The sequence below is a fragment of the Spermophilus citellus genome (genome assembly GCF_964194105.1).
Source record: "Spermophilus citellus genome assembly, chromosome: 5".
Lineage (NCBI taxonomy): Eukaryota > Metazoa > Chordata > Mammalia > Rodentia > Sciuridae > Spermophilus > Spermophilus citellus.
This window is the reverse complement of record NC_138186.1, coordinates 4,932,540-4,959,885: the sequence shown is the minus strand read 5'-3', so window position 1 is coordinate 4,959,885 and position 27,346 is coordinate 4,932,540. Positions and strand designations below refer to the sequence as shown.

Sequence of the window (27,346 nt, the reverse complement as noted above, 5' to 3'; positions counted from 1 at the left end):
AACATAAATGAATTTGGTGTTTAGACTTGGGTCCAATCCCCAAGATATCTCATTATGTATGTGCAAATATCCCTAAACCTGAAAGAGTTCAAAATACTTCTGGTTCTATGCATTTTGGATAAGGTATTCTTGACCTGACTGTCATTTACAGAAACACATGTGTAAATTACATATGTAATAAGTATGCATGCCTATTTATAATCTGCAGCGCTCTCTACAGCTACATAACATACTGAAGTATGTGCAGGTTACAGGGTTGCCAACAACTAATGAACTAGAAAAAGGTATTCCTTCTGTCTACAGGGCATGGCTTGGCAAGCAGGGCTGCACCTGTGCGCCTTCCCACCTCCCCTCGGTGCAGGGCACGTCTTGCCCAGCTCTGTGAGATGACCTGGGCTGCCAGTAGTGATCCTTTACTCAATGTGTGGGGTTTTCTCCATTACTCAAAATCTGACTCCAGCTTTCAGAAGAGTTTTCTCAAGGGATAAAAAAAGTATTGCTCATATAAGGCTGAGTTCTTTTTTAGACTATTAGAAGAAGCAAATGGTCTGAGGTATTGTATCTGGCTGTTCGCATTATAGTGATTTGCAGGCTAAAATTGGCTGGGTCTCTTGAGTGTGATCTGGGGTTATTTCCACCCCCACCTCCCCAGAATATATAAGATGGATTTCCAGCGTCTGATCTTGTTTTGTACTGAACAGTTGTCTAAATGCCATAGCCAGGCCTCTTAGATAGCTGGACTATGACGGTTGTCAACTGGAATTATATGCTGGAATAAGTATTTTAGTAATTGCTCCATGTTTTATGAAATTCATATTCTAGACCTCTTTCCAAATATTAAATTTAGTGATAATTCGGCAGAAGGTGGGAACCAAGGAGCTTCATAAGCCAGGAAAAATCATTGCTTAAGACATTGTATTGATTGGCTCCAGAGTGCAAGTCAAAGGAATGGATCCCCAGCACCATGCACATGTGCGTGCACACCCATGAGAAGAAATGGGCCTATTAGGCCACCGTCACTGTGTCTAGTGCTCCTCCATGCTTTTTTTTTTAAACCAATCTATTTAAGAATAGTTGACATAGAAGCCTCAATGCATCAAATGTATTGTACAGTGTGCAGCTTGACAAAGGTGGGCAACCATGCCACCATCACCACAGTCCAGGCCCCGGATGTATCCATCACTCCAAGAGTTACCTCCAACACCTCTGTTCACTTTTAATTAAAAATATTTTCTTTTGTGGTGAGGGTATTTGACATAGATCTACCCACTTAGCAAAAATTTAAGTATGCAATGCAGTACTGTTAACTAGATGCCCTCATTTTCCAGAATTCATCCATCTCATGTTGCAGAGGAAAGCTGTACCCTCTGGCCAATTCCTCCCTGTTTCTTCTTCCCCATCCACTAGTTTGGTAACCACTGTTCTATGCTGTGGTTCTATGAGTTTGAGTATTTTAGGTTCCTCATCAACGCGGTGTTGTGTGGTATTTCCCTGTGTCTGGATTATTTTATTAGCATAATGTTCTCCACTTGTATCCGTGTGGTTGCGAATGGTGGGATTTCCCACTTCTTCAAGGCTGAGTAACATTCCGTTCGTGCTCATTTATTTTCTGTTTTTTTTTTTCTGCTGTGTGAAAAACATGCCTCATTATGCTGATATAACCATATCCTCCTTTAATCTTAGTTAAATTGATGTTATAAACAATTCTCTGTTGACACAGCCTGCAAATATAAGAGAGTGTGTGAATACGAATGTGGGTCTGCTACTTGCATTTCGAGACCTTAGTTCAACATGGAAAATCAAATCTTATTGAGTGGGATGCAAACCCTTGAGATGAAATGTGGAAGAACTGACCTAGGTCATTATTGCAGAATGAGCAACTTGACGGCCTTGGTGTGCATTGTTTCAGAATAAGAAGCTAACTCTGAAGTTCTGTTTCTTTTCCTTTGAAAACCATAGGGTAGTTGTTCAGCTCTGTGACTCACTTCCTGTTTGGGGGGACAGGATGTGGAATACGCAGTGAGGCACATCAAGGTCTGCTAACATTGCAAATGGTTGGAGTTTCCATTGCTTATCCCAGGGATAGGCACAGTTGCCCCCTGTCAATCTGGGGGAAGTGCTCAGAAGCAGGAGGTGGTGTGTTAATGGTCCTTTTCTATTCTGTGTCTGTGGCTTTACTGGGCTCTTGCAATTTCACCTATAGCCTTGACTAAGGACTAATCGTGTTATCCATGAAAAGAGAAGTGATTCATAGCAGTGTATGTATGTATCTCCCTGGCTTTCTCCCCACCAGAACTGCCAAGGCATCTGAGTCTTTTTAGTGTGATTTTAAAGTATTATTGTCCAAAATTTCATGCATAGTGAAATAATACCTATGTTTGATTTGACCATTGATTTGGATCAAACCTATTTTTTTTCCCCTAATGGTGGAGACTATAGGGAAAGCAAGAAAAGATATTTGGTGTATTGTGCTCATATTTTGGGAATACCCCTTCTACATGCATATTTTCCTAAATTTTTCCTTATAAATTTCCTTTGTGAATTTTAGACATGATGCTTCTTCATGCCTCGTGAGGGATTGCATAGCCGGAAAACATGAAATTGAGTGGATTTGGGTGAAAAGACGAAGTGAGTGAGATAAAGAAGAGCAGAGAAGATACTGCAAATGATACTTATGTGCCAACTGCTTGGTATCACAGAGGAAATGGAATTCACCATGAAAACAGCCAGGGAAGCAAATGTTGTGATTCATAAACAGATGGTGGGCACTTTCTCTAATTTTCATAAAAAAATGCAGTTTTAGCCCTGGTTCACCTTGTCTACTGGGCCCAATCACCAGACACGTATTCTAATAGTTTGAGGATTCGGGTAAGTGTTGAGTAGGTGCTCCAAAATTGGAATTAGAGTCCAAATTCTACAGGCCACTTGTGACTTTTACGAGGGTGTGCTGTGAATATGTCTGTTGAATGGCCGTTGGATATCTTAGGAGATCTGAGTGATGGCCCTGTCTCTGAAGAGCTGGGGAAAGCATGAGGGTTATGAGCAGGGAACTTTGATAAGGGTGTGGTATAATGAGTGAACCAGGTGGCTTTGATGCGTGGCTTTCATTCAGTGAGTCTTGCCTGGCCATATCTGGCCACCCCTTTGCTTGCACCTACATTATTACACCATTGGCTAACCTAGACCCCTGGACACTTAGTAACATTGGCACCCTGAGCTGAGGCTAATTGTCACCACCATTAGCTATGTGTTGGTGACTTATCTAAGACAATTAAAAAACAAAACCTGTGAGTGACTTCTGCCAGCCGGCCACAGTCTGCAGTGGTTGGTTTGTGCTGAGGGAACATGAAAAGTTAAAATTTTTCTAAACTAAATTAGGGAGGGGAGTGGGAAGCCAACTTACCATTCCCATGTAGTGCAACTAAAACCAAATGTAAGTGATTTTTGGATGATTCAGATTAGTTCTCCCTTCTGCCAGCTAACATGGAACACCCAAACTGGAGCCACGAGCGGCCTTCTAACAGGGACATTGTTGGAGGGGACCTCATTTGCATTAGGGAATAGCATTGGGAAGAACATCCCTTAGAAGCATTTGCCTACATATTTATTTTTGGATTTATGAAACCAGAATACTGACTTTTAATTTGTTCCTTTATGTTGAGTGCTCAGATTTTCACGTCTGGCTTTTTATTTTGTCTTTGATGTGAATTTTTATAACTTCCAAAATGACAGCACCCATTACGTAGCATATGGGACAAAAGGAATTCTCCCCCCCCTTCTCTTGTGCTTTATTATTTTTTTTAAAGGCATCTGAAAAGCAAAACCCAAACGAGGACTCCCCCAACCTCTTAGCCCCCGATGGCTGGGGTTCCTGGCCAGATCCTTTGTTTCTTCGTTTCACACCTTGCGTCTCTCTTACCTGGTGATCCTCTGACCCGGCTGGGGCTTCTTCAGGTAGAAGACTGTGGGTGGGGACTGTGTGTAAGATATGTGAGCTGCTGGCCATCCAGAGGAATCTTTATGCTTTGGCTTGGACGGGTGCGTGTTAAGAGAAATGAGCAGATTCTCATTATTATTTAGCCCCCAAAAGAGTGAGGATCCCAATTCCTGTTATGTCTCCCTTTGAGCCAATTTCCCAGTTAACCTTTGAACCCATGAATGGTGAGAAGGGACAAGCTGCACTCATATTATTTAGATGTTTGGGGAAGGTTGGAAAAGTAGGGGGTGGGGGGAGCCTAGTTTGTAGCAAACCAAAGGCAGCTGATAGGCATGGAATTTGTTCTGAGTGAATTATTAATTTTTCCTCCTTGTACATTGTTAAATCTGTAGGAAAGAAACATCAGCTCAAAATCTGTCACTCACTTTGGCTCCAGGCCAGCTTGCCAAATCCTGTCATCTTTGCTGCATGGCCAGGCATCTTTATTACATGTTATAATTCTGATTCTTGAGCTTGACCAGAGACCCTGATATGCCATCAGATGGTGAAGGGTGTGGGAAAAGAAAGGGCTGCATTCATCCCTAGCTGAGGTCTGGAGCGACCTGGAACAGTTGTCTGGGGCAGGAATTTTTCATGGATAAATGCAAACACCTCCTTTGTGCATCCTAGTATTTGAGACAAATTATCAATTTCTGTTCACATGGATTGTTGATTTTCGATTGAAAATTTGAAAACAAATGTCCTGGCCACATCTCCCAGCAGCTCAGTCATTCATTAGCCCTGGCCCTGAGGACAGGCTCCATCATAGATAGCAGCGTTTGTCCCTGATTCCCTGTTCCTGGGGTGTGAGGGGGATGCTTGTCCTCTGTAGATCTGGGGGAGTGCTCAACTGAATGGTCCAGTCTGCTCTTGACCTGGGGTTAACCGGGGCAGGGCTAACTTTCTGCTTTCTCAAGAACTACCTTAGAGGGTCAGGAAGCAGTGGGAGTAGATAATAATTTAAAGTAAAGATGGTTGGGATGGGGAAGCATTGCTTCCATTTCTCCAGTGCCCAGAGTCCTGACCCTTCCTTTGCATACAGTCTCGCTGGCCGCTGCTGCTCTTGGGGTTGCAGATGAATCCTGGGCTTTGGCTCGTCAGTCAAGGGCTGTTCAGAAGCAGGAAGCAGCGACATAGATCCCAGCCATTCTCCCCCGTCTTCCACTTATTGTTTCAGGATTGCAGAAAACAGGCTGCGATGAGGAGGAAGGGAGACCGTAAGAGATTTTTTTTTTTTTTTTTGGCAGTTTGGCTGTCGAATGAAAGCAGGCACTTTATTTAGAAGTGAGTAGGGAGGGAAATGCAGCTTAGGGTTGACACCCTTCTGGTGCTTATCCATAAATATGAAATGGTGTTAGAACATCAGACACCAGAGAGCTTTCTGATTGGCTGTTGGTGATGTCATCTTGTCATTAATACTGTGCTCAGAAAATAAACTGATCCGCCTATTTTCTTTCTTTCCTTTTTCTTTCTCTCTCTCTCTCTCTTAAAAAGCTGAGATGTATGAAATTCATTTTGTAACCTAAAATGAGGCCCTTCAGTTAGGACATGGCAAGAATTGCTGTATTTCTCATGTGCTGGTCACTCTGGCCTTCCTTTGGACACCACAGCCACACCCACCACTACTCAGCCTGCCTTGCCTTATTGCTTAGAAGTAAGCAGACGCTTTTCACCACCTGGGCACCCACAGTTGACATTTACCCACGTCAAGTGCTGATGCAGGGAATGCAAGTTCTTCCCATCAGCTTTTGAATCGCCTAGCAGGTTTGCAGCCAAGGTTGGCAGCTTCCTGGTTGTGAGGGATGCCGGGAGATAAGGAAAAGTGCTTTCTTTATTATTTTTTCAAAACCTAGCTTTGTCTCTCCATGTCTGGAAATTCTGCAGTCAGACAGCTAAGGCCATCTGTGTCTGTACTTCATGCATGCTCCTCTGAGCTGTAACTTTGTGGGTGTGTGGAACATGCCTGTGTGTGCGTGTGTGATGGGCAAGAGTCTCCCCCAACAGGAGTAGAGCTCTCAGGAGGAACGACATTGCCCTGTAAGTCTGACCCCTGCACTGATTTTGGATGCCTGGAGATCTGGAATTTGACACTCCTCCATCCCTACTGGTTCACTCTGACCCAGGGAGAAATACTTTCAATTAAGGTTGGGGAAGAATTTTGAATAGCTATACTTGTTAGTTTCCTTTCAGTAGCATATAGCTGACCTTTATAAGGAAGGCCATGATTCTTTGCTGAGAGTAGCCTTGTCATTAATACTATGCTCAGAAAATAAACGGATCCACCTATTTTCTTTCTTTCCTTTTTCTTTCTCTCTCTCTCTTTGTTTAGAGTAGCCTTTCAAATATTCCTGGAATATTTGACTTGGGCTGTGAATAACCATAGTGTGCTCCATGGAATGCCTGGACTGTCCTGTAGAGTCTCTCGATAGCCTGGACAAATGTTATGTAAGTTCCCCTCCCCTTCCAACTCTTTCTTAAGTGGAAATGCCTCTCCCTGTCCATTCCATCATGGACGGAGCGGCTGTCCAGGGTTATTTTACACAGGCTGTGGACACGTCATTTGGATTAGCAAGTGTCTGGCAAGCAGGTGTAGCTGATGTCTGCTGTGCAACTGTATCTCCTGTTATGGGAAGCTGCCACATTCCTTTTCAGGTTTCCCCTTTTTCAAGTTTTTGCAAGGCTAGAAACCATAGATTTAGCAACCTCCAGGGTCAAAGGGAAAAGGGAGAGACAATGAGTCCCATTCATCCTTAGGAGTGCTAATGAGTCAGAGAGATGGTCTATTTTCCAGGTTACATCTCTGTCTCTAGCAGGCTTTAATTATCTGAGCTGAAACAAGACACGATATAAACATGCAAAAGCATTTCAGGAACAGGTTTTTGAAGATGAATCACTCCATGTCCTGCTTAGCCCTTTTGCAAGGGGCCGGCTCCCACTGTTCAGCTGCCACTGGATCATGTGACAACTGTTTGCAGACTAAAGGAAAGAAACAATCATTCACTAGCAGGAAACCTAATCCCGGGCAGGTGCAGTTGGAGTAAGGACTCTGGGCCTGAAGGTCAGAATAGCTGCAGAGACCTGAGCTTTTGCAGATGGTCTGAGTGGGAGGAGCCAGATTCAGTCACACTTCTCCCCTCTGCAGCCCCCAGCTCTGTCCTTCCTCGGGGAGCCGGCTCCCACTTCTCCAGATATGGATGAACTTTTGAACCCAAGTACAGTACAGTATTCAGGACATTGTTTATAGGTTTCAGATAAGGCGGTAGCAGATTTTAAGGAAACAGTAGGCAGATCCATTTTCCTCTTCCTCTAGTGGGGTTAGAGATCCAATTAGGAACCAGTGGCTTAGCAGCTTCCTCTGCATGTGCTCTGGGTCCTTTCTTTCTGAAAGGCTCTTCTGGACGGGAACAAAAGCCGGATGTCACACCAGGGCTTCTGATCAAGCCCCGTGTTGGAGATGTCCGGAGCTTACAGACCACGCTTTCCTCTGCTCAGACCAGCGAGATCCTGTGGGGAGTTTCGACTCCCTGTTTTCATCCTGGGGTTCTCTCTCCCCTGTCTTTGGCTGTGTCTCTGCCATTTTATTTTCTACCCATGACTGATGGCTGCCTTTTCTATTTATAGTGCTCCATCCTCGGCAGCGTGGAGATGCCCGGGGCACGGGAATGTCCATCCAGGGGCCTGGACGTTTGGGAAGTAGCAGTGATAATTGTAGAAGAGGTGATCGGCAACCACCATTTCTGGAGGGGGGACCCCCAAAGCCAACCAAAAATCCTCAGAATATAAATTAGGAGGAAAGTGAGAAAGTGAGAGACGGCGGGCGAGCGAGAAATGAAGGACGGAGACCAGGCAGAGACCCACACGAGGGGTTTATTGTCAAAGCTGACAAATAAAGGCCAAAGGCCATCCCTCTGTAGAGAGGAGAGAGGCCCCGAGTGTTGGGTGTTCAGTGTTTGTGGGGCAGGGGTTTGGAGGTGTGGCTGTGGCTCACTGGGACAGGCTGGGGGTGCCTGCCTGAGAGCTGGGCAGTAGGAATAGCATGGGATTGGCTGAGGTCCATGGCACCCTGGGCTTTCCAGAGCCAAGAGGTCGTGTCCTTCTGGGATTGGCTCAGGGTTATGGTACCATGGGGAAGGTCACTAATGGGGGTGGGGGGAGTTCAGGTAAGAGGAAGTTTTGCTTTCCTGTACTTATAAGATGGCAGTTAGCATAGCATTTAAGATGGCTGCTCAGATGTTAAATCAAGACCCTATAGGAGAGGGAAGAGTCTAACATTCTGTCAGTTGCAACCTAATTGACTGGAAAAAAAAGTGGTAATTTTGGGTAAAGTATAGAACATTTGCAAAGCGAATCCACTTCTCTGAATAGCTCCTTCGTTTCTTGTGGCTTGGAGACTGAAACTTAGAAATCCACAATTATACCATATAGACGGGCCTCGTTCTATATTTAGTGTATGATCTCCACACTCAGGGGCTACATATGGCCATGATCACCCACTTTAGAGCTAAAAATGGAAGTTACCTCCCACTTTGTCCTGATTTGGAACCGTACATAATTATGCCATGCTTTAAAAATCTTCCTTTGAGGAAAGAGTTCAAGATCAAGTTGTTAGTGAACAGCTTTTTCTACAAAGCTGAGTATCAGTCCTGGGAGAAGCTAAGTCAGTTCTTGTGTTGAACAAATAAAATAAATGAAGAAATGACATTTCTGAAAAGAATTCATGCCTCTTATTACTTACTCAGAAGGTGCCGTGGGGCATCGGGAAGCTCTAGGCTTATTGGAGAAGTAAACGCCCATCGTGAAATGGGAATGGAGTATCCTGAAACAGGAGCCAAGGGCTGCGCTTCCAGAAATAGTGAAAATGGAAAGTATGTGAAGTCCAAGGGTTTAGACCTGGCTGATCATCAAAAACAACGCAAGTCAAAACACAGATTACCTGACCTCACCTCCAGAATCTCTCACGCAGAGCTGGGCAGTCCCTGCCTTGGTCTGTAGACAAGCAATGCGGGGGCGAGATCTGCAGGTGATTCAGAGGGGGCCTAGGCAGGAAGGTGGCAGGGCTCCTCCTGTGAAGAGCCAAGGAACTACACCATCTGGAGTTTGTTTCAAGTTGATTCAGCGAGCATTTATTGAGCACCACACATTGCATGACATAATGTGATGGAATCATATGAACAAGACTCACTTCAGCTGACCCAGAGTAGAAATCCTGGGATTGGCTTAGGGTGCTGCTTGCTTAGTGAACCATGGGCCTCAGAGCACAATGGCTGTAGGAACTTGGGGGAGGCTGAGTGACAGGTGGGTTTGAAGACGCCTCTAGAGAAGCCGACTGTCTAAACTGGCGTGCTGAAGCCAAATGCCGCCTTGCCTGGAGAGGGAGGTTGGAAGAGTGTTCAGAAGGTGAAAGAGCAGGAAGAGCATGTTCAAGGCCAGGAAGCAAGAAGGCTGCCGTTTTGGAATGGCGCAGAGGGCAGCGGGTGCTGGAGGCCAGAGCTGCCGCTCTTGCCAGTCCCTGTCCTTGCAAGGCCAGGCAGCCTGGGTTGCATGCTGTGCCCAGTGCTTATTCCCCAGGACAGCGTGCTTGCTGACCTGTTGGCTTCACTGCTTTGGAGTATGAAGAAGCTGGGGGCAGCAGGTTGCCCTCTCCCTCCGGGAGGAGGAGCCGTAACCAGGGAGGTGCAAAGGTCCGTCTCCTAACAGAATATAAGCCCTTCCAGGGCGGGAAGCTTGACTCGCGGAGTGGTTGTCATCCTCAGCAGCGAGCAGTAGCTACCAATATCTACTCTTTGGTTAATTAAAAGATGTTTAATGTATGCCTCATTAAGCAGAATAATCAGTCTCTGAGAATGCATTTATATTTTATTTTTCTCCCTTTAATAAAAACAAAAACAAGGGGATAAAGATAACGAAGGGCAATCTGTCAGCCCTCCCCCACCCCCCCATGATAATTCTCTGTGTTTTTTTTTTCCCCTCCATATCTACATATCACACCTTCTCCCTGGACCCAGCTTCTACTGATAACATCCAAGTTGGCACCGATCACAGAACCCAGCCAGTGCAGAACTGGCCTGTGTTGCTTCACTTAGCTGTCAAGATGGAGCCACGGGATATGGGAATTGATGGATTTGAAACATTTGTGGTCCTCGCCCCCTCCAAACTGAACACTGCAAGGCCCTCGTAGTCCTTTTAAGATATACAGTGGCCCACAGCCCTAGACAAGGTGCTATTTCTAAATGCTTGCTTTGTGCTTATTTTTATAACAGTTTGCATCTCTATAGAATATTCATGGGGTAGAAAAAGAATCCCACCATCCCCTTTAAGGATGCCAAATCCAGGTGGGAAGAACGAGATTTTTTTTTTCTTTTGGGTACCAGGGATTGAACACAGGGGATGCTTAACCAACCACTGAACCACATCCCCAGCCCATTTTTATAGTTTATTTACAGACAGGGCTTCACCAAGTTGTTTAGGGCATTGCTAAGTTGCTGAGGTTGGCTTTGAACTCACCATCCTCCTAGGTCAACCTCCCAAGCCATTGGGACTACAGGTGTGCGCCACCACACCCATCAGAGGTAACCATCTTGATGAATTCTATCACTTGTCAGTTTAATTCTATCACTTGTCAGTTTGAAAAAATGTTCAGGGAAAATAAATGAAAGGACCAGGATGGGTTTGTTTATATGCGACCGACCACTCTTACTACACTTTGGAAGTTGAGGGTTGGAACTGAGAATAGACTTCCAAGGTGAAGCCTTGTCAAGCCGCAGGGACTGGCTGGGGTCTGACATTTCAACATATATCCTAGTTTACTTTCATCTCTGATCACCTCTTCTTGCCACACAGATTTGACCATGTTATTGCTTTCGTCTTTCTGTTAAACGTGTACCGTGTCGTGGGAATTACTTCTGGCCTTTTCCTTCTCTGACTAATTTTGTTGGTTGCAAATAAACCTAGACCTGAAGAGTTGAAATATCCTAGTCAGTTCTACATCTTTTTTTGTTTCCCCTTCAAGTGTTTCTGTTTTCCCCTGAAATGTGTTCATGGTGCAGAATTTTCATTGTAAGTTAGGATATAATAAAACTTGCTAATCCCCAGTGTGAAGCTCAAGTTTATCTTTTCTTGGCAAACCTTTCTCAGTGCTGCAAATTAGTAGCTAAGTAGTAGTGTGCTGGGTACTGGTGGTGGGGTATTAAAAACCCTAGAGTGTAAGCTGTTTTTAAGTGTCCCCAAGTACTTCCAAAGTCCCTATTTCCATAGTAGCACTTGATATGGTAATTATTAGGATTCTCCTGTGTTCAAGAAAATATGAGCCTAAGGGCTCCTCTGATAATTTGTTAGCTTCCCATAGGTTGAAAGTAATAAAATTGCTTTGCTTTAAAAAAAAATCTGTAGTTCAGTAGTTTTCCTAATTCGGATTGGTTTTCTCTCCATTCTTTTCCCTGCCAGGTAATGAGAGGATTTTTTTTAGATAATTACCTCTGAGGACATGAGCATCGTCCAGCCAGGTAGGGAAGAGAAGATGAGGGTGATCTTGGAAGAGACTGTAGTTTTGCTATTGCTTGTATTTTCAAAGGCATGGCAGACTCCTTCATCTTGGTGCCTACAGTCCACCTCTACGCTTATGTTTTTTAGAAGGAAAAATATATTTTAACAAAACCAAAATAAAAGTTCACATCATCTCAAGACAACTTTTCAAAAAAATGAAAAAAAAAAGTTTAGAAGCAAATTTAAAAAGTAAAAGCAACCCCAGTATCCACGGGCAGATGAATGGATAGACAGTGTGTGTATGTGTAATACTATGTAGCCTTGAAAAGGAAGGGGATTCTGTGGCCTGCTACACATGGATGAACTTTGTGGACATTTTGCTTCATAGAATAAGTTAAATACAAAATGAAATACCTAGATGAGGCAGATTCATAGACAGAGGCTGGCATTTGCCTGGGAGTTGGGTGGGAGAACGGAGAGGTAGTGTTCAATGGGTCAGAGTTTGGAATTTGTCAGATGAAGATTCTGTGGCTAAATGGTGACAATGGGAGCCAAATAATGTGAACTTAATGTCACTTAAAAATGGTTAAAATGGCAGATGTTTATTTTACCATAATCAATATAAAAATTATAAGAGGGGGAAGCTAATATTTTTTAAGCTCATAATCATGTAAAACTAAAATTGGTTATTTTAGCTAATTTGCAATTTTTATAACCTGAAATATAAATTATAAATATGAATACTATCATTTCACTTCCTAAATGAAACTAAAATATAAAGAAAATTTTTATAATAAGTAAAATTATTGCCTAATGTCAGTTCAAAAAAAAAAAAAAAAAAACCAAAAACCAACCAAGTTCAATTAGATTTCGTAACTTGTGGTATTTTTGTGTCTTTTATATAGACAGTTCTTAACTTGGGTCCCTAACCTATTGTAAATTGCTATTATTGTTCTTTCTTTGCGTTTGAATTTGGAACACATGAAAATTGATACACGTTCAAGAGCAAAAAGTGTTGAAGTACATGAGCGCCGTGGGCTGTGAGTATATAGTGTCTGGGGTTTGTGGATGTGGGTGCTCTGAGCTGCTGGCTCGGGTGGCCTGAGATTCTGCATTTCTGACACAGTCCCCAAGCCCCCGCTGTAGAGGCCCTTGGGAGCTCTGGGAGGGTTCTTTCTCCTGCTAGATGAGGCTCCATGCTGAGCTCTCCAGCAGGTACCTCGCGCCTGTGATGATTCCACAATGTGGAACTGGTCTTTTGGTTCTCAGGGATGGACGTCTGCATTCTGAGAGGCTCCTCAAGGGTTATCTTAGTGGAGACCATGAAGGGAAGTGAGGTAGTGCTGCATTTCCTAGGCCTTTCCAACCCCCTTTCCATTTCTGAGACCGTGAACTCACACAGGGGGACAGCTGACCACGCCACGCCAGCAGCATCGCGGGCAGGTATCAGCATCCCCTCCAACCTGCGGATCATTTAGGTAACTGTTCACTGAGCACCAAGTATCACGAGCATCGCACTTGTCCTCTGAGTCGATAGGTGTGGCTCCAGGAAACCAGTGGACGTGCCTGAACCCCAAGCAGGGAGGGAAGGGAGAGAGAAGGGCCCTCTGGACCAGGCTCGTGCTGACTGTCTGTCTGACGTCACGGATGAGAGCTGCCTGCTGCTGCTGGGCCAGTGAGTTGGCTTCTGTCTCATCTGTCCCTTCCCACGTTCTCCACCTGGTTGCCACATTGATTGAAGTGGAAAGACTCCCCCCCCCGCCGCACACACAGTGTCAGCCAACAGAGCGCGCTTGTTCCTGTGAAAGGGCCTTCTAACTTGTGCTCATGTCACCTCACCACTCCAAAGGCAGACAGAGTGACTTTTTGTAATTTGGCAACCTTGGGAGAAAAACAAAGATGTCTTTATAGCACATGTAGAAGATGGCATTCTAATATTGACCCCCAGCATCCCTTCCCAGATGTGTATACCTGGAATACTCTCTACACTAGCAGTAGGATAATTTCCCTCCCACCATGAGTTATTTTATATGGCCTAATTGCTCTCAGATATGGAGATTATCCAAGTGAGCCTGCCTGAACATCAACCCTTTAAAAGCAGAGAGTTTTGTCTTGCTGCTTGAAGAAAGTCAGAGATTCAGAGTACAAGGGGGTTGATGGGCTGTTGCGGGTGGTAAGTTGGAGGTGAGTCATTTCTGCAAGCCGACGGCTTACATGGACATGTGACCATGCTCCTACGACCACCAGAAGCTGGATTCCAACACAGACCAGGACCAGCTCAGAAGTAGAACTTCTCTCCACAGCCTCTCGATAAGAAATTAGACCAGCCAACACTCAGTTTCTGCCTTGTGCGGGGCTGAGTTGGAGCCGAGCCACTGTGGGCTGGACTTCTGACCTAGAGCACTGTGTGCCGGTAAAGGCCTACTGCTCAAGCCACTATGTTTGGCCAAATCCAAAACAAACGTGTGTATTGGTGGGGTCATGCCTTCAAAGCAGTGTGTATAAGACGGCCACAGTTTAGATCTCAGAGGTCCCCAAGGCCCACATCTTCAAGGCTGGTCCTGGAATGGTGCTGTTGGGAGGTGATAGAACCTTTGAGAGCTGGGGCCTGCAGGAGGTCTTGAAGTCACTGGGTTGTGATCTTGAAGGGGATCAGGGGACTCTGGTCCTTTCCTCTTTCCGCCTTGCTTCCTGGGCATGAGGTGAGTGGTTTTACTCCACATGCTCTTGCCACGATGTGCTGCCTTGCCACAGGCCCAAGCAATGGGGATCCTAGGTTGAAACCTCTGAAACTGCAAGCCAAAAGACAAACCTTTTTTCTTTATAAGTTGGTGATGTCAGGTGTTTGTTACAGTGATGGAAAACTGACAACAGGGTCCACAGTGGCGGCATCAAGCTGCTTCAGCTTGGCCAGCCCAACAAGGTGATCCAGGCTGCTTATGTATAATGAAAACTAAAAAGTCTCTGATGCACAGAATTATTAAACTGTGCAAAGAACATACAGTGAGCAAGAGGAAATCTGAGCGAGTCTTGGCTCTATTACTTCCTAGCCAGGATAGATCACTCACTTGTCTGGGCCTCATCTATAAAACAGCAGGTTGACCATGTGGTATCTCACCACAAGGGAACCTCTTCTTTTCTTTACCAAGAACTCTTTTCCATAATATCCCTTAACCGGGCCATCCTTGACCCACTGTGTCTAATCCGAGGGCTGTTCATTGCATGTTTGTTTTGGAATAGTTTTTTTAAAAAACAGATAAAAGTGTTCTGAGTTCCTTAATAGAACCCATCCAAAAGATCCCCTGCACCGAAACGTTATGTCAATATGGCCCGTGGCTTGGAAACAGTGACGTCTAAGCCCTATTCTAGTTCCCGCAAAAGTAATGGCTGTGGAAAGTCTTCTTGTTCTTAAAATCCAGGGATTCCCTTTTTGCCTGTTTAAAATGAATGTGTAGAAATCAATCTTTAAAATCTGTTTTCGAAGCCCAGCAGCGTTTCTGTCTCCACGTGGACTCCAGCTCATCGGAATTCATACTTGGTGTTTCCTACCATGTTTGGGGGAGGGCAGGCAGCCCCCTCCCGTGCCTCACTGAGCTCAGGCCTGGTCTCTGAGCATGGAGACGTGTTTATGTCCCTGCCCGCCGGCCTGCTGGGGTTCTCAAGGAAGTGGCTGCTCGGAGCTGAGTTGCTCAAGGAAGTGGCTGCTCGGAGCTGAGTTGCTCGTGCTTTTCCTACGGGATGACTCTTCCCTGCACTCAAAGATCTCATTCACATGGCAAAATAAAAATCTGCAGAAAATTAAGGGCCCTCGAGTTATAATATTTCAGGCATCTGATATGGCAAAGGGAAAATGCTGATTACGGAGAGCTTTCTTTCCCCCAACACCTGGACCTTCTTTTCCTGCCATCAGACTAGCTGCTGATCTGCACAAATTGGAGTGTCAGAGGGGGGACCCAGCAGCTCAGCCACCAAGAGGAGGTGGGGAAGTACCTGTCAGTCATTGGGGAGGGAAGGAGGGCCACTGCGGCTCCCTCCCCACGGAGGGGGCCTGGACGAGGCCTGGACATGGAGTCTGGAAAACAGTCCCCTACCTGGGGTGTCTTACAAGAATACCCTCTGGGTCCCTCTCTCCTAGGTGTTCTGAAACACTCTGTGGACAGGTCAGAGGTCCAGCCACTCAGTTTTGCAGTTACTGGCTCCACCACAGACACCAGTGAGTCCCTCCCATGCCCCCAGGGCCATCCCCTCTGCCCACACAAGTGCCCCCCATTGTGGTGGGGGTTGTGTCCTGAATCTTGCCTGGCCTCACCCCGTCCTCACTTGACATTTGGCTTCTAGAAATGGCTTGTGTCTTGCTGGCTATTGTTTTTAAACAATAGCAGAGGACCGTGGGGGGCGGGGGCTGCGTGCCCCCCAGGGCAGAGGCCTGCTGGAGAGGGGCAAAGCAGTGTGGTGGCTTTCGGAGAATCACAGTCTCCAATCTCTTCTTTGCCCATTCTTCACAGTCAGGACCAGCGACATTTTCTGACATTGATTCACGAACCCAAACCTCAGGCCACTCACGATCTGTCACATTTTTGAGACTTCTGTCCTATGAATGTTCCCCAGGACAGTCCTGGGCTCCTCCTGCCATTCTGTCCTAGTAAAGTCTCTCCAGTGCTCTCTGCTTGAAGGGTTGCAGTAGAATCCTTTGGATTTGTAGTTTGGCAATAGCTTCACAAAGGCTTAAGCCCAGTGCAAGTGACGTGTCAGTCATTTTTTAAATTTTCAATTGACAGTTTGCCCTTAATCCTCCTTATTCTTCATTTCATTATGAAACTGAGGGAAACTTAGGTTTGCAAAAGTGGCTTGTGCACTTAATTCTGTGCAGAATCTCTGATGATCTACTCCTGCCACCTTAACCATGGGATGGCTCCATTCCTGGGACACTGGGTACACATCATGCACTTGGGTACCGTCTCCTCTCACTGCTTCCAGATACTCTGCCTGAAGCTACTTACAGTAGGACATGGAAAGGTGGTAATTTGGGCAGAGAGCACCCGCCCCCACACCCCCACCACTGCTCTAGATATTGATTCTGACTTTGACTTTGAATGTGCAAGATCCTGTGGGGGAAGCAGAGAGAGGGAAGTTATGACCTGGTCTCAATTTATATGGAAGATAAATCGGACTTAAAATCAACATGATGAACACAGGAGATCAAAGGCTGGGGAGGGGGGCTGGGTGGAGGTTGGCAGGGGGTGCACTTGAAATTAACTGAAAGTTTAAAAGCTTGTTTTGCAAATCAAAGGGCTGTAAAAATGGACACCTAGAGACCATCACCCACTCCTACCCCAGCCTCTCAGTATTTATCTGAAAAGGAGAAAAAATGACCCCAAAGTGGTTGGTAGAGCGCCAGAGAGGAGTATCATGTGACAAATCATTGACCGGCTGCAGGTCTATTTCGGGAGTAGCCTCCTGGGGACCCTCTGCCTTGACAGCGTGTCCACGGCGCCTCTTCTGTTTCATATGCTTACACCCTCCCCCGTCCTGCGCGGTGAAGCACAGAGTTAGGGGGCATCCAGAAGCTCCTCTGATTGCTCCTGTGGGTGGTGGGCACCTAGTCCTGCATCTCCACGTGACAGGAGAGCAAACTGCAGCTGGGCAGTGAGGGGTCACCCCAATTGGGGACCCAGCCCCCTGCAGGCCGGTGCATGCCCTCGAGTCCCACAGGTTGCCTGACTGTCCACACTGTGCTTCTAAAGCCAGAGCTGTGATCTGTGCCTTCTCTCCTTAGTTTCTTTCTATGTAAAGTGAGGACCACGAGTTCTCAACCCTGCTCCTTGCAGGGTTGAAGGTCATTGTGGATCAGCTCCTTAAACTCGCCTCTAAGCTGCTTTCATTTGGTTTCTTTAACATTTCCTCAAAATTATACTGCATTCCAACGGTATCCTCTTGAACTTTCCTCTGTATTCGTGTTCCTGGTGAAGGTGTGGCCCTGGAGCTGGAGTGCTGCTTCAAAGGCTTTGGCCCTTTGAAGTCCTGATCTGGGAGGATTTCCTCTGATGGTGTGAGGCTTCCTTCCTGGGCCGGTTGCTGTCTGTGCAGCTGAGCTGGTCGTCCAGCTGTTCATTGCCTCATGAGCGGGGGCCCCGGGTCTGAATACTGTTTTCCCCGACTCTAGGCCAGCTATTTCAAGTTTTGGAACTCCAGTTTCCTTATGTGGGAAACGGGATAATGAGAGTGGCCTTGCAGTGTGTTGAGTGAGCATCAGAGAGTGAAGGCCAAGGGTGGGCTCAGAGCCAGGTGCGTGGGATGTATGTGTGACTTAGCGCCTCCTTCCAGGCAGGCTTTTGTAAATACCATTTTAGGGGTTGGGGGTGTGGCTGAGTGGTGGAGCCTGCCTGGGGACCTGGGTGTGATTCCAGTGCTCAGGGGTTGGGGGCCGCTTATCAACAAGTTGACTTGTTTTCTTGCAGATGTGCTATAGGTTCTGGAATGTCTCCGAAGGCCCCAGTTAAGGACTTGGTCCCCAGTGTGGCCCTATTGGGAGGTGGTAGGGCCTAGTGGGAGGTCCTAGTTCACTGGGTTGAGTCCTTAAAGGGCATGGTGGGGTCTTGCTTTCCTCTTCTACCCTTCCTTGGTTTCACAGCCCCATTGTCATGAGGCAATGAACAGCTTACCTCTGCTACCTGTCCCCCACCATGATGTCATGTACTTGCACAGGCCCGATGCAATGGGGCCCATCCGTCTAGAGCCAAAATCCCCCAAACTGTGAGCCAGATTAAATTTTTCCTCTTTGTAATTTGACTTATCACAGGTATTTGTTGTAGTAATGGAAAGCAGACTAACACAGGATGACAATGAACAAAAGCAAGACCAAGTTGTATCCTATCTGATGATTTTTTTTTTTTTTCTGGTGGTGCTGGGGATTGAATCCAGGGCCTTGGGCATCCAACAGAGCTACATCCCAGCCCCCGTGTCTGAGGTTTTATGTGCATGAGTTTTGATATTGAATTTCCATCAATATCCACTTACAAGTGTTTCCCTTCTCTTCCTTGTGGTATTTCTAAGAATTATTTTGGGCAAGTCACAAAGGGCAATGTCAAGAAGATTCTCAATAAGGATCTGCCACACCTTTGAGTGGAAGGCCACATACTGGACATTTCTGGCTGGGCACCTTCTCCATCTAAGCAGCAGTGTCCCTCAGCAAGCTGGGTTTTAACTGCTTGGCTGCTTAAGGTCTGAAGCCATAGATGATACAACTGATGAATAAATGAAGATGTCCACCTCTCCCTTCTTCAGAAAAGGGAGGGCACATTTAAAATGTGAGCCGGTTACCAGTGGTGGCTTAGGGACCATCTTTGAGGTCAAGGCTGCCTAACAATGAAGTATCAATATATCACATTCAGTTTCAATTTGCTGCCTCCAGGTGGGCCTGCCCTTGAGCCCAGTTTTGTGTGGCTTCCCCGTGGCTACCTCTGCTCATGACCTCCACACTGCTGGCACCTGTCCCATAGCCACATAGGAGGGTTCCCTCTGAGGTCTCCAGAGGAGCATGAGAACTTCTCCTCTGTCTCAGTATGTTCCTGCTGCTATAACAAAATACTTTGGAGTGACTAATTTGTATATAATAGAAAAGTTTTCACTCTTCTGGAGGTTGGGAAGTTGAAGATCAAGGTGCTGGCGGATCCAGTGTCTCTTGACAGTTTCCAAGATGGTACCTTGTTGCTTCGGCCTTGCATGCTGGAAAGCAGAAGGGCAAAGGGGCTGAGTGCTGTGTCCTCACGTGATGGAAAAGGCAGAGGAGGAGTCTGCTCTCCAAAGCCTGTTGGTGGACATTAACCCCACTGACAGTCATGGAGCCCTCGCGGCCTGATCACCTCCCAAGCGCCCCATGTCTATGACCTTGACCTTGAGGATTAAGTTCCAAGGTGTGAACTCTGGAGGGATACATGCAAACGGTAGCAGTGTCTCGTCTGACCTGTGCCCTCTGCTGCTGGCCATTCCAGTTTCCTTTGTCTTGCAGAGATGCGTGGTCTCCCTGGGCCCAGTGCTGTCCCCTTCCCTGTGGCATGTCATGTTGTGTTTCATGGCGGGGGTCCTTTCCTTACCTCATTCTTACCCCCGCCTCATGTCAATCCCCTCACTTCTTGTGGCCGAGAGCAGGTGGGCATGCTCATGGGGATCTTCACGTCCACTGGCTCGTCCACCGGCTCGTCCACCCGCTCTTTGGACTCTAGGCCTTGCCTGACGTGCTCATCACTCCCTCTTTTGATTTCCTTGGATTCTGCACCAAAGGGCCAGCACTCATGCCTCAGAAGTGAGTGGTCTGTTGGACGGTGGGGTGAATGTCCAGTGGAGGGGAAGTTGGAAGTCTGCTATTTTGCAAAACCTTTGACAAGCGAGCTTTTTTAAGCTTCAAATTCTTCATCTTTAAAATAGACTGAATATCTATCTTATCTTACATCTGGGGCCGCTGGGGAAATCCAATGAGATAAGGTCTACTGAGAACTTGTAAGTAAATGGTAATGAATAACTAGTCCGCCCGCCCGGGCAATATGCTAAATGTCAGGGGAGAACTCTTCCACCCGCAAGGGCAAAAGCCGTGCAAGATTTAAAGCGGAAAGATCTGGGTTTGAGTCCCAAACGTGGCCCGCAGTAGCTGTGAGACTTTCAGTAAATCATTCAACCTCTTAAAATGACTTTCCTCATTTCTAAAATTAGGGATATTAACGTGAGGCAAACTGTGAACATAGATCCTTACAAATCAAAAATTGATTGCCATGTCTGGTGGCGCATGCCTGTAATCCCAGTGGCTTGGGAGGCTGAGGCAGGAGGATTGTGAGTTTAAAGCCAGCCTCAGTTACAGGGAGGCACTAAGCAATTCAGTGAGACCCTGCCTCTAAATAAAATAAAAAATAAAAGGGCTGGGGATGTGGCTCAGTGGTCCAGTGCCCCTGAGTTCAGTCCCTGGTACCAAATAAATATATAAATACAATCATTACCTGTGGTGCAACCCTAACCATTTCACCACTATTCTTCAAGGTTGTTTATGTAGTGATCCAAAAGAGCACATCTGGAATGCACCTGGAAATAGAGTACGCTGGGGTCTTGGGAGGGGGTGTTGCTTGGAACCCAGGTTGCAGCTGACATAGAGGAAGGGACCTCTTTTGGGATCTAATCACAAACAGAAGAACACTGGCTGAGTTTCTTCAGCTTCTACGTGGATACCAGCACTCTCCAGTGCATTCTAGTTTTGTTTTTTTGGTGGCTCTTGAGATAAAGGAAAAATCCCCTCCTTCATGCCTCCTCATATCCAGCAAACCTAACTGGTTCCCTGTGATGAACTTTCCAACCTCTTGGTATACAGATATGTGTCCTACTGTCAGGCAAGATGGTTATAAGCACAAAGTGAGATCATTCAAAAGCAGATTTGGGAAAATTAAAGACTCACAAACATACTACTGTCATCTTTTCAATATATTTATCACTAAACAAGGCTTTTGTACAATAGGGCTATGTTTGGGCCAGGCTTAAAATTACTAAAATGAATCGGTAGTTTAAACTATCTTTGTAAATAACAGAAACAGGGGTTATAATACTGAAACTTTATTGGTAGCGTAACCTAGTAGCACACCTTAGTGTTGGAACCAGAAACATGATGAAATACACACACACACACACACACACACAAAGACACACAAAGAAATCAACAATAACTCAGTTTTAAGGAACAGGCAAAGCCTGGTTGTCTGCTGAGTCAGATGACCAGATACCAAGCATGGGATACAGAGTCTGGTCATTGTGACTCACAAGCAGGGCCAAGGGGTGTCGCACTCTGTGGCCCCGGAGTGGACCTTGTTACACCCACCAGACCTCCCTCCCCAGCCCCACATCTCAGTGTCTGCCTGTCTGGATACAGGGGTGTTCTGAGCCATGGCGTGTGGGGCAGCTGAGTAGCCCTTTCTTGCCCCCTTATAATAGGTGGTCAGGACAGTTGATAAAGAGGAGACTTTGGAAACTGCACTGTCTAAAGAGAGCCATGCCCACTCAGGGCCAGGGTCCTCCCTGAGAACTTCACAGAGGGAAAGCAAAGCTGACCCATCTCCTTCCCAACATGCACTTTAGGCAGGAGGTGAAAGGGACAAGCCCAGAAGACACACCCACAGACTCAGGGTTGCCTGGCAGAGGGATGCCCAGCGGTGGCTCCCCTGTCCCATGCCTGCTGGGCCAGGCCTCCCCACCTGCCCTGGGTGGGAGAGGAGAGAAGCAGAGAGGAGGACAGGAAGAGGGACGCTGGTGGAGCACCCCCACGTCTCCCGTTGGCTGGGAGGCTCATAAGAAAGTTCTCCTGGGGTGAAGTGGACGCTGAGTGGTGGCAGGTCCCGAGCCATCTGCGGGCACCATTCCTGTAGAAGCTGGCTTCGTGATTGGGAGCCAAGGGGTAGAGGGAGAGGCTGAGCCGGAGCAGAGGTCGGATGTCCACAGAGGGAGCTGTGTGGTGAAGCTGCACCTCAGCACAGGTGCCACCAGCCAGCAGGAGCCTGAGACACAATCCTGGCTGGTCCTGGCTGGTCCTGGAGGGGGACAACTTGCCCTTTCTCTCCTTCCTAGCTCCTGCCTGGTCTTGCAGGGAGCAAGCAGGAGAGGAGAAGCCAGACCTCCGCGCTCAGAGTCCAGCTCACAGCTTTGCCTGGTCAGGGCAGGGGCTTGTATTAGGTCAAAATTGAATTTGAGAATAAAACTGGAAAATGACACCTAGAGTGTCATCACCAAAAATGAACCTCAAATTATGGGATTTGCCCGAGACGTTATCAAGATGGGAAAGGGGTTTAATAACAGCAGTTTGGCTGCTCCAGCGAGAGTGAAAATTGCCGACTGAGATGGAAACGCTCAACCCAGTTTTGCAGAGTCTCCTTCCTGTGGCATGATGACATCGGATACGCATCCTCTGTCCAGATGCACCCCAGAAGTGTTGGCAGTAAGTGGCCAGCACCTAGAAAATGTAGTGTCCTGGGGCTTGTCCTCCTAGCTCTTCTCCACTGTTGTGGGTGAGATGAAAAGGTGGCCCCGAAGGCCCCGGCCATCCCCTTCAGTGGGTTGTTTGTGGAAGCTGTGTGGCCTCCTTGTGCACAAATGGAAGTGGGTTCCTTTTAAGAATGGAGTTTCCAGGCTGGGGATGTGGCTCAAGCAGTAGCGTGCTCGCCTGGCATGCGTGCGGCCCGGGTTCCATCCTCAGCACCACATACCAAAAAAGATGTTGTGTCTGCCGAAAACTAAAAAATAAATATTAAAAAATTCTCTCTCTTTAAAAAAAAATGTTTTTTTTAAAAAAAGAATGGAGTTTCCATTGTCAGCTGTGAGTAAGGCCGTTCCCTGAGTCCCACAAAAGATAGACGCTAGACAAAGCAACCCCGAGGCATGTACTCCCTTATTGTGTGGAAGGAGGCTCCTGCCCCTGATTTGCTTAAGGACAACTGTGAGCATGATGTGACACAATGTCCACGCACTGTAACAGAAACCTACTTCATAGAGGAATATATAGATATAAGAAATCTTCCCTAATGTTTTCCAGACTCAGGGAACCATTTGAGAAGTGGATGCAGGATTCTGTGTATCAGCACCCTAGGCTTTTTTTTTTTTTTTTTGTGGTGTGTGTGATAATTTATATAATCCTTTTTTCTGTTTGTCAAGATTTTAAAGGAGGATTATGGTTTGAGTTGAAGAGAGTATGTGATTCAGGCACACCACACCAAGTTGTTAAATCTCAGAGGCTTGAGATTGCTTGGCTCCTTTCAAGTTTGGAAGCAGAGCACTCCTAGGGAATGCTATTAGAAGAGGCTTCATGGAGAAAATGTAGCTTTGGGGCAGTTACCCTTTGAAGCTGACAGAGGATAATAGGTTGGTGCACAAGAAGGGGAAAGTTGCTCTGGGTTTAGGAAATAAAGGAGCGAGGAGGTGACAGTCTTGTGCGGGGCTCTTATTGTAATGGTTCTTTGCAGGACCAAGTGGTTCTCCAGCCCGAGCTCAATTTTCCACTGAGTGCCTTTTCTGAGTAGTGATGAAGTCCAGGTAACCCTCTTATGAAGCATAAGATCTTTGTGCCCAGATTGCTAGGGCTGGGCTGTCATCTTGGCCAGCTACCCACTTCCTTTGGGTTTGAAAAGAGTAGTTCATTTTAAATCAGATTGAACAGATTTAGGGCTCAGGGGGAAAAGAAAAGAATCTGCAGAGACTCTTTTTCTTTGTCTACTTCCCACTATTGGAGGGTCCACGTCCCGTGGATGAATCGGAACGCAGGTCACGCAGAGAAGCCAACACCGCAGGCCTGAGGGCGGAAGGGCAGAGAGGAGAGCCCACCCATACTCCCCTATCCTGAGGGGGAAGTGTGATTCCCGGCCTCTGCAGAATAAGGAACAGGGAAGCGCAGGGGAACAGAGGGGTAGGACTGGTTAGGGAGGGCATCCCGGGACGGTTTCCTCCACTGGCAAGATTACAGGACTCCCCGGAAAAACTGGAGCACCTCAGGAGGCCCCACCTGAGGCTCTGCCGACTCATGTTCTTGTTGCCCAACAGTGTTGAGTCACCCTGTTAAATGCCCTCCCTAGTAGAGAGGTGGACGTATGCCTGGCCCCAGAGCTACGGGGCGCCTCTTGGGGAAGACACGTACATAACACACAGGTACCAACAGCACCAGAGGACGGTGTGCTGTCACTGGTCAGTGGCACGTCAGGTGGAATGAAGTCACCTTGCTGGGAGTCCTCGGCCAGAGGCTTCCCCCGGAGGGTCGTTGGAGGCGGCCACATCTCCTCACTAGCCACGGACCGTGCTCATCCTGCTTCACAGGAGGCATAGCGGGAGAGAGCTAAGGACTCGCCTGCGTGCGCTCAGCGTGAGGATCTTTCCTTTTTCCTCAGGGTGGTGTTCGGAGGAGTGGTAAGAATAGTGCTCTATGCACAGCTGCATTCTGAAGCCACCCTATCAAGTCATCTTGAAAGCCGTGAATGTGCTCCCCAGTATATCCTGGAGGCTCCCTGTGCCAGACAGAGGGCCATACCAAGAGCTTCGCGTTTCAGTTTTCATGTCAGTTAGGATTCTGTGCTAGGAGAGAGCATCTGCTCTCTATTTTACAGATGAGAAGTTTTCGTCCCAGAGAGAGCGCGATTTGTCCCTTCCCTGGAGATGGCCCGGCAGAATCAATATGGGGAATCTAGGTCTTCCGATCCAGCCCAGTGCCTTTCCCAGTGTGTCACGTGGTTCCCTCATTATCTGGAGATTTGCTGGAGCCACAGGACCACATAATGCTGCTGCATATGTGGATTCAGCTACAGCTGAATTAACTCGTCACGTCAGCCTGCACTGGGAGCCTGTGCCCCTACACGTGGTCAGCGTCACTCCTCTGGTCTCGGGCTTGGGTGCCGGAGGAGATCATTATCGCCCAGGAGAACGCTGGTGCACAGGTCTGTGCTTGAACTTGTCTGAAGCCGGAGGGGCAGAGCCCAGGAGCATGTGTAAAGGCACGCAGCCCAAGCCGCGCCTAATTTGAGCCCATGGAGTGGTATTAGTTTTGACTTAGTGTATGTTTGCAAATCCAGGGCGTAGTTTGAAGGAAGATTTAGTTCCACTTTACCAACACTGCTTTCAGGTGCCCTGAGCCGGCTGGGAGGGGTCTAACCTGTAGCCGTCGGGAAGAAGAGGCCCGGCCTTGCTGAAGACAGTGCTGCTTCGCAGCTGGCTCACGCTTCACAGTCAGGACCACCCCCTTTATTGGTTGGTGGGTTTTGTGCATTTTATTTATAAGGAACTGAACTTTATTCTTGAAAAAATATACTATAAGCACTTCAAGAGACTTTCACTGTTTTAGACCAGCACTATAATCAAATAAATTCCAGGCCCTGCCCTAATCTATGAGCCTGGAGAACTTGGAGTCTTTCAGTCATGACGGGTCACCATGTCTAGAGGGTTCCTCTAACACAGAGCACAGATGCCTCAAGACGAGCAGCTGAACTTGGGCATTCAAGTTCTGGAAAATGATCTGTTCCTCTGTAAAGCGCGCTAGGCCTTGAGTTCTGCTAGCCCATGACCAGCCCGTCCACTGTACGTCCACTGTTCCCAGAGAGAATGGTCCGTTTGCTAGAAGCACTGCCTAGCCTTTCCAGGGGCCGGCCACAGTTTACTGCCATCACTTTCGTGCACGGAGGCCGAGGTTCTCACAGCTGGAGGATGGAGCAGGCCCACGGGGGGCTGGTCCAGGCATTCGAGCTCCAGGTGTGGTGTCCGGAGCCTTCTGCTCCTGCTTCCTGCCACAGCCACTGTGCCCCATGTTTCCTGCCCGCTTGGCAGGTCTGGTTGCTCATTTGGCCTTGTTGCCTCTTGGAGGTGTGGGCCCTTGGAGACTGGGACACCTCTGTCTCTGCTTCCTCCTCCTCTCCCACGAGGACTGGTATTGAGGAGGAGCGGGGTGTGCGGGGAGGCAGAGGGCAGCTTGCGTGACCAGTGCCCTGACCTTCGCTGGAGCTCCGAGGCGCAGGGAGAAGGACCACTGGGAGGTGGCCCCTGAGAGTCTTCTCCGTCTCTCTCCTGCCCCAGGCCCTTCCCTCCTCCTTCTGCCTTTGGTTCCATACGTTGCAGTATTCATTACCTCAGGTGAATGTGGACATTTAAAAACATGTTTCTAGAGGCTGCTCTGGAAACCTAATCCCTATTTATGGTATCATCTCTATGAGGAGCTGTGTTCTGAGTTTCAAATGAACAGTGAACATTCCTCAGGAATATGAACCATCTGGACATTAACGCACCCTTTGTTTCTGGGTCTTTTGAAGTTTGTCTGCACTTCATTTTGGAATCTAGAGTTGTGACATACAGTTTTGCAGACACCAGAAGGGCACCAAATACATTCTTCTCCAGCGCCGAGTCTCTTCTGCCACCTCCCTCTTAGAATTAAGACCTCCATGTTTTCCTGGTGGCAAAGGTCCCTCCCAGGAGTGAGCCTTGGCCTGTGGATAGTTCTGCCTTCAGAGCTCAGTGCCTCGCCGGGGACTTGCCTTTCAAGTGCCGCACAATTTTCTCAGTTGGGAACACGTTTCCCTCTCCCGGCTGCCTTCACTACTTACTGCAAACCCATGAAGAGTTCCATGGTTGCAGATCTGGTATCGATTATCATTAATTCTTCCCTTTATGACTTTGCCACTTAAATACACATTTAGAAACAAACCAAATAAACATTAAATGGAATAACTAGATTTTTTTAACTTGGGTGGTCCAGTTAGTTTCAACATGTGCTTTGCTTTCAAAGGTGGTTATAAAAATACTATTTGACTAAGGATTGCCATACTTTTCTTATTTTTAAATGTACAAATTCAGATATTTTTAAAAAAGAAACCTCGGGCTGTTTACAATGTATTGCTAGACAGATGAGCTGGGAAGGTGAAGCAAGTTTGCCTGGTCCCCCTGTTTCAGTTTGGCCCGGAAGCCTGACTGGTTGGTCTCCAGTTGTGTGACTGTGGACAGGTCCCTTGACGAAGCTTTGCCATCTTTGTCTGTGACAAGGAAGATTTCCCAGCGGATTCCCGGGTCCTTTTGCACTTCTGAAATGCTAGAACTCTGCAGTTCTGTGAATGGAGAAGTGATGTTTCGGGGGATGCCCAGGTTCTCGAGGGATGAGGAAAGTCTTGGCTACAGCTTAGGATCCTCAGCCTCCTTTGAAAGTCGGCTGATTTGGGTTGCCCTGTTGATTGAACTGTGCATGTGGTTGGGAACATAGATGGGGCATCTGGAAGAAATGTCTTACTTTAAAAATAGTTCGGGGAGAGATGGTGCCTCAGCACCTCCACGATGGTGTGGCGCCCTGGCCTCATTCCGCTGTGGAGTGCAGTGTGGCCGCGTGGGTCAGCTCTGTGACGATCC

General features: G+C 47.3%; 1 protein-coding gene across 17 annotated transcripts in view; it reads left to right on the top strand.

The window, feature by feature from the left end:
* LOC308649264 (uncharacterized protein) overlaps positions 1-27,346 on the top strand; it is a 305,971-nt gene that overhangs the window by 134,135 nt on the left and 144,490 nt on the right. Inside the window, exon 5 of one of the 17 annotated variants that reach the window (XM_081294907.1) lies at positions 2,549-2,628. The exons of 15 other annotated variants lie outside the window; for them this stretch is intronic. In XM_081294907.1, coding sequence (XP_081151033.1) covers positions 2,549-2,574 — 26 coding nt within the window. In that variant the 3' untranslated portion in view covers positions 2,575-2,628. Of the gene's footprint in view, positions 1-2,548; positions 2,629-2,666; positions 2,762-27,346 lie in introns of those variants that run through there. One more of the 17 variants, XR_014022069.1, reaches the window with a different exon arrangement.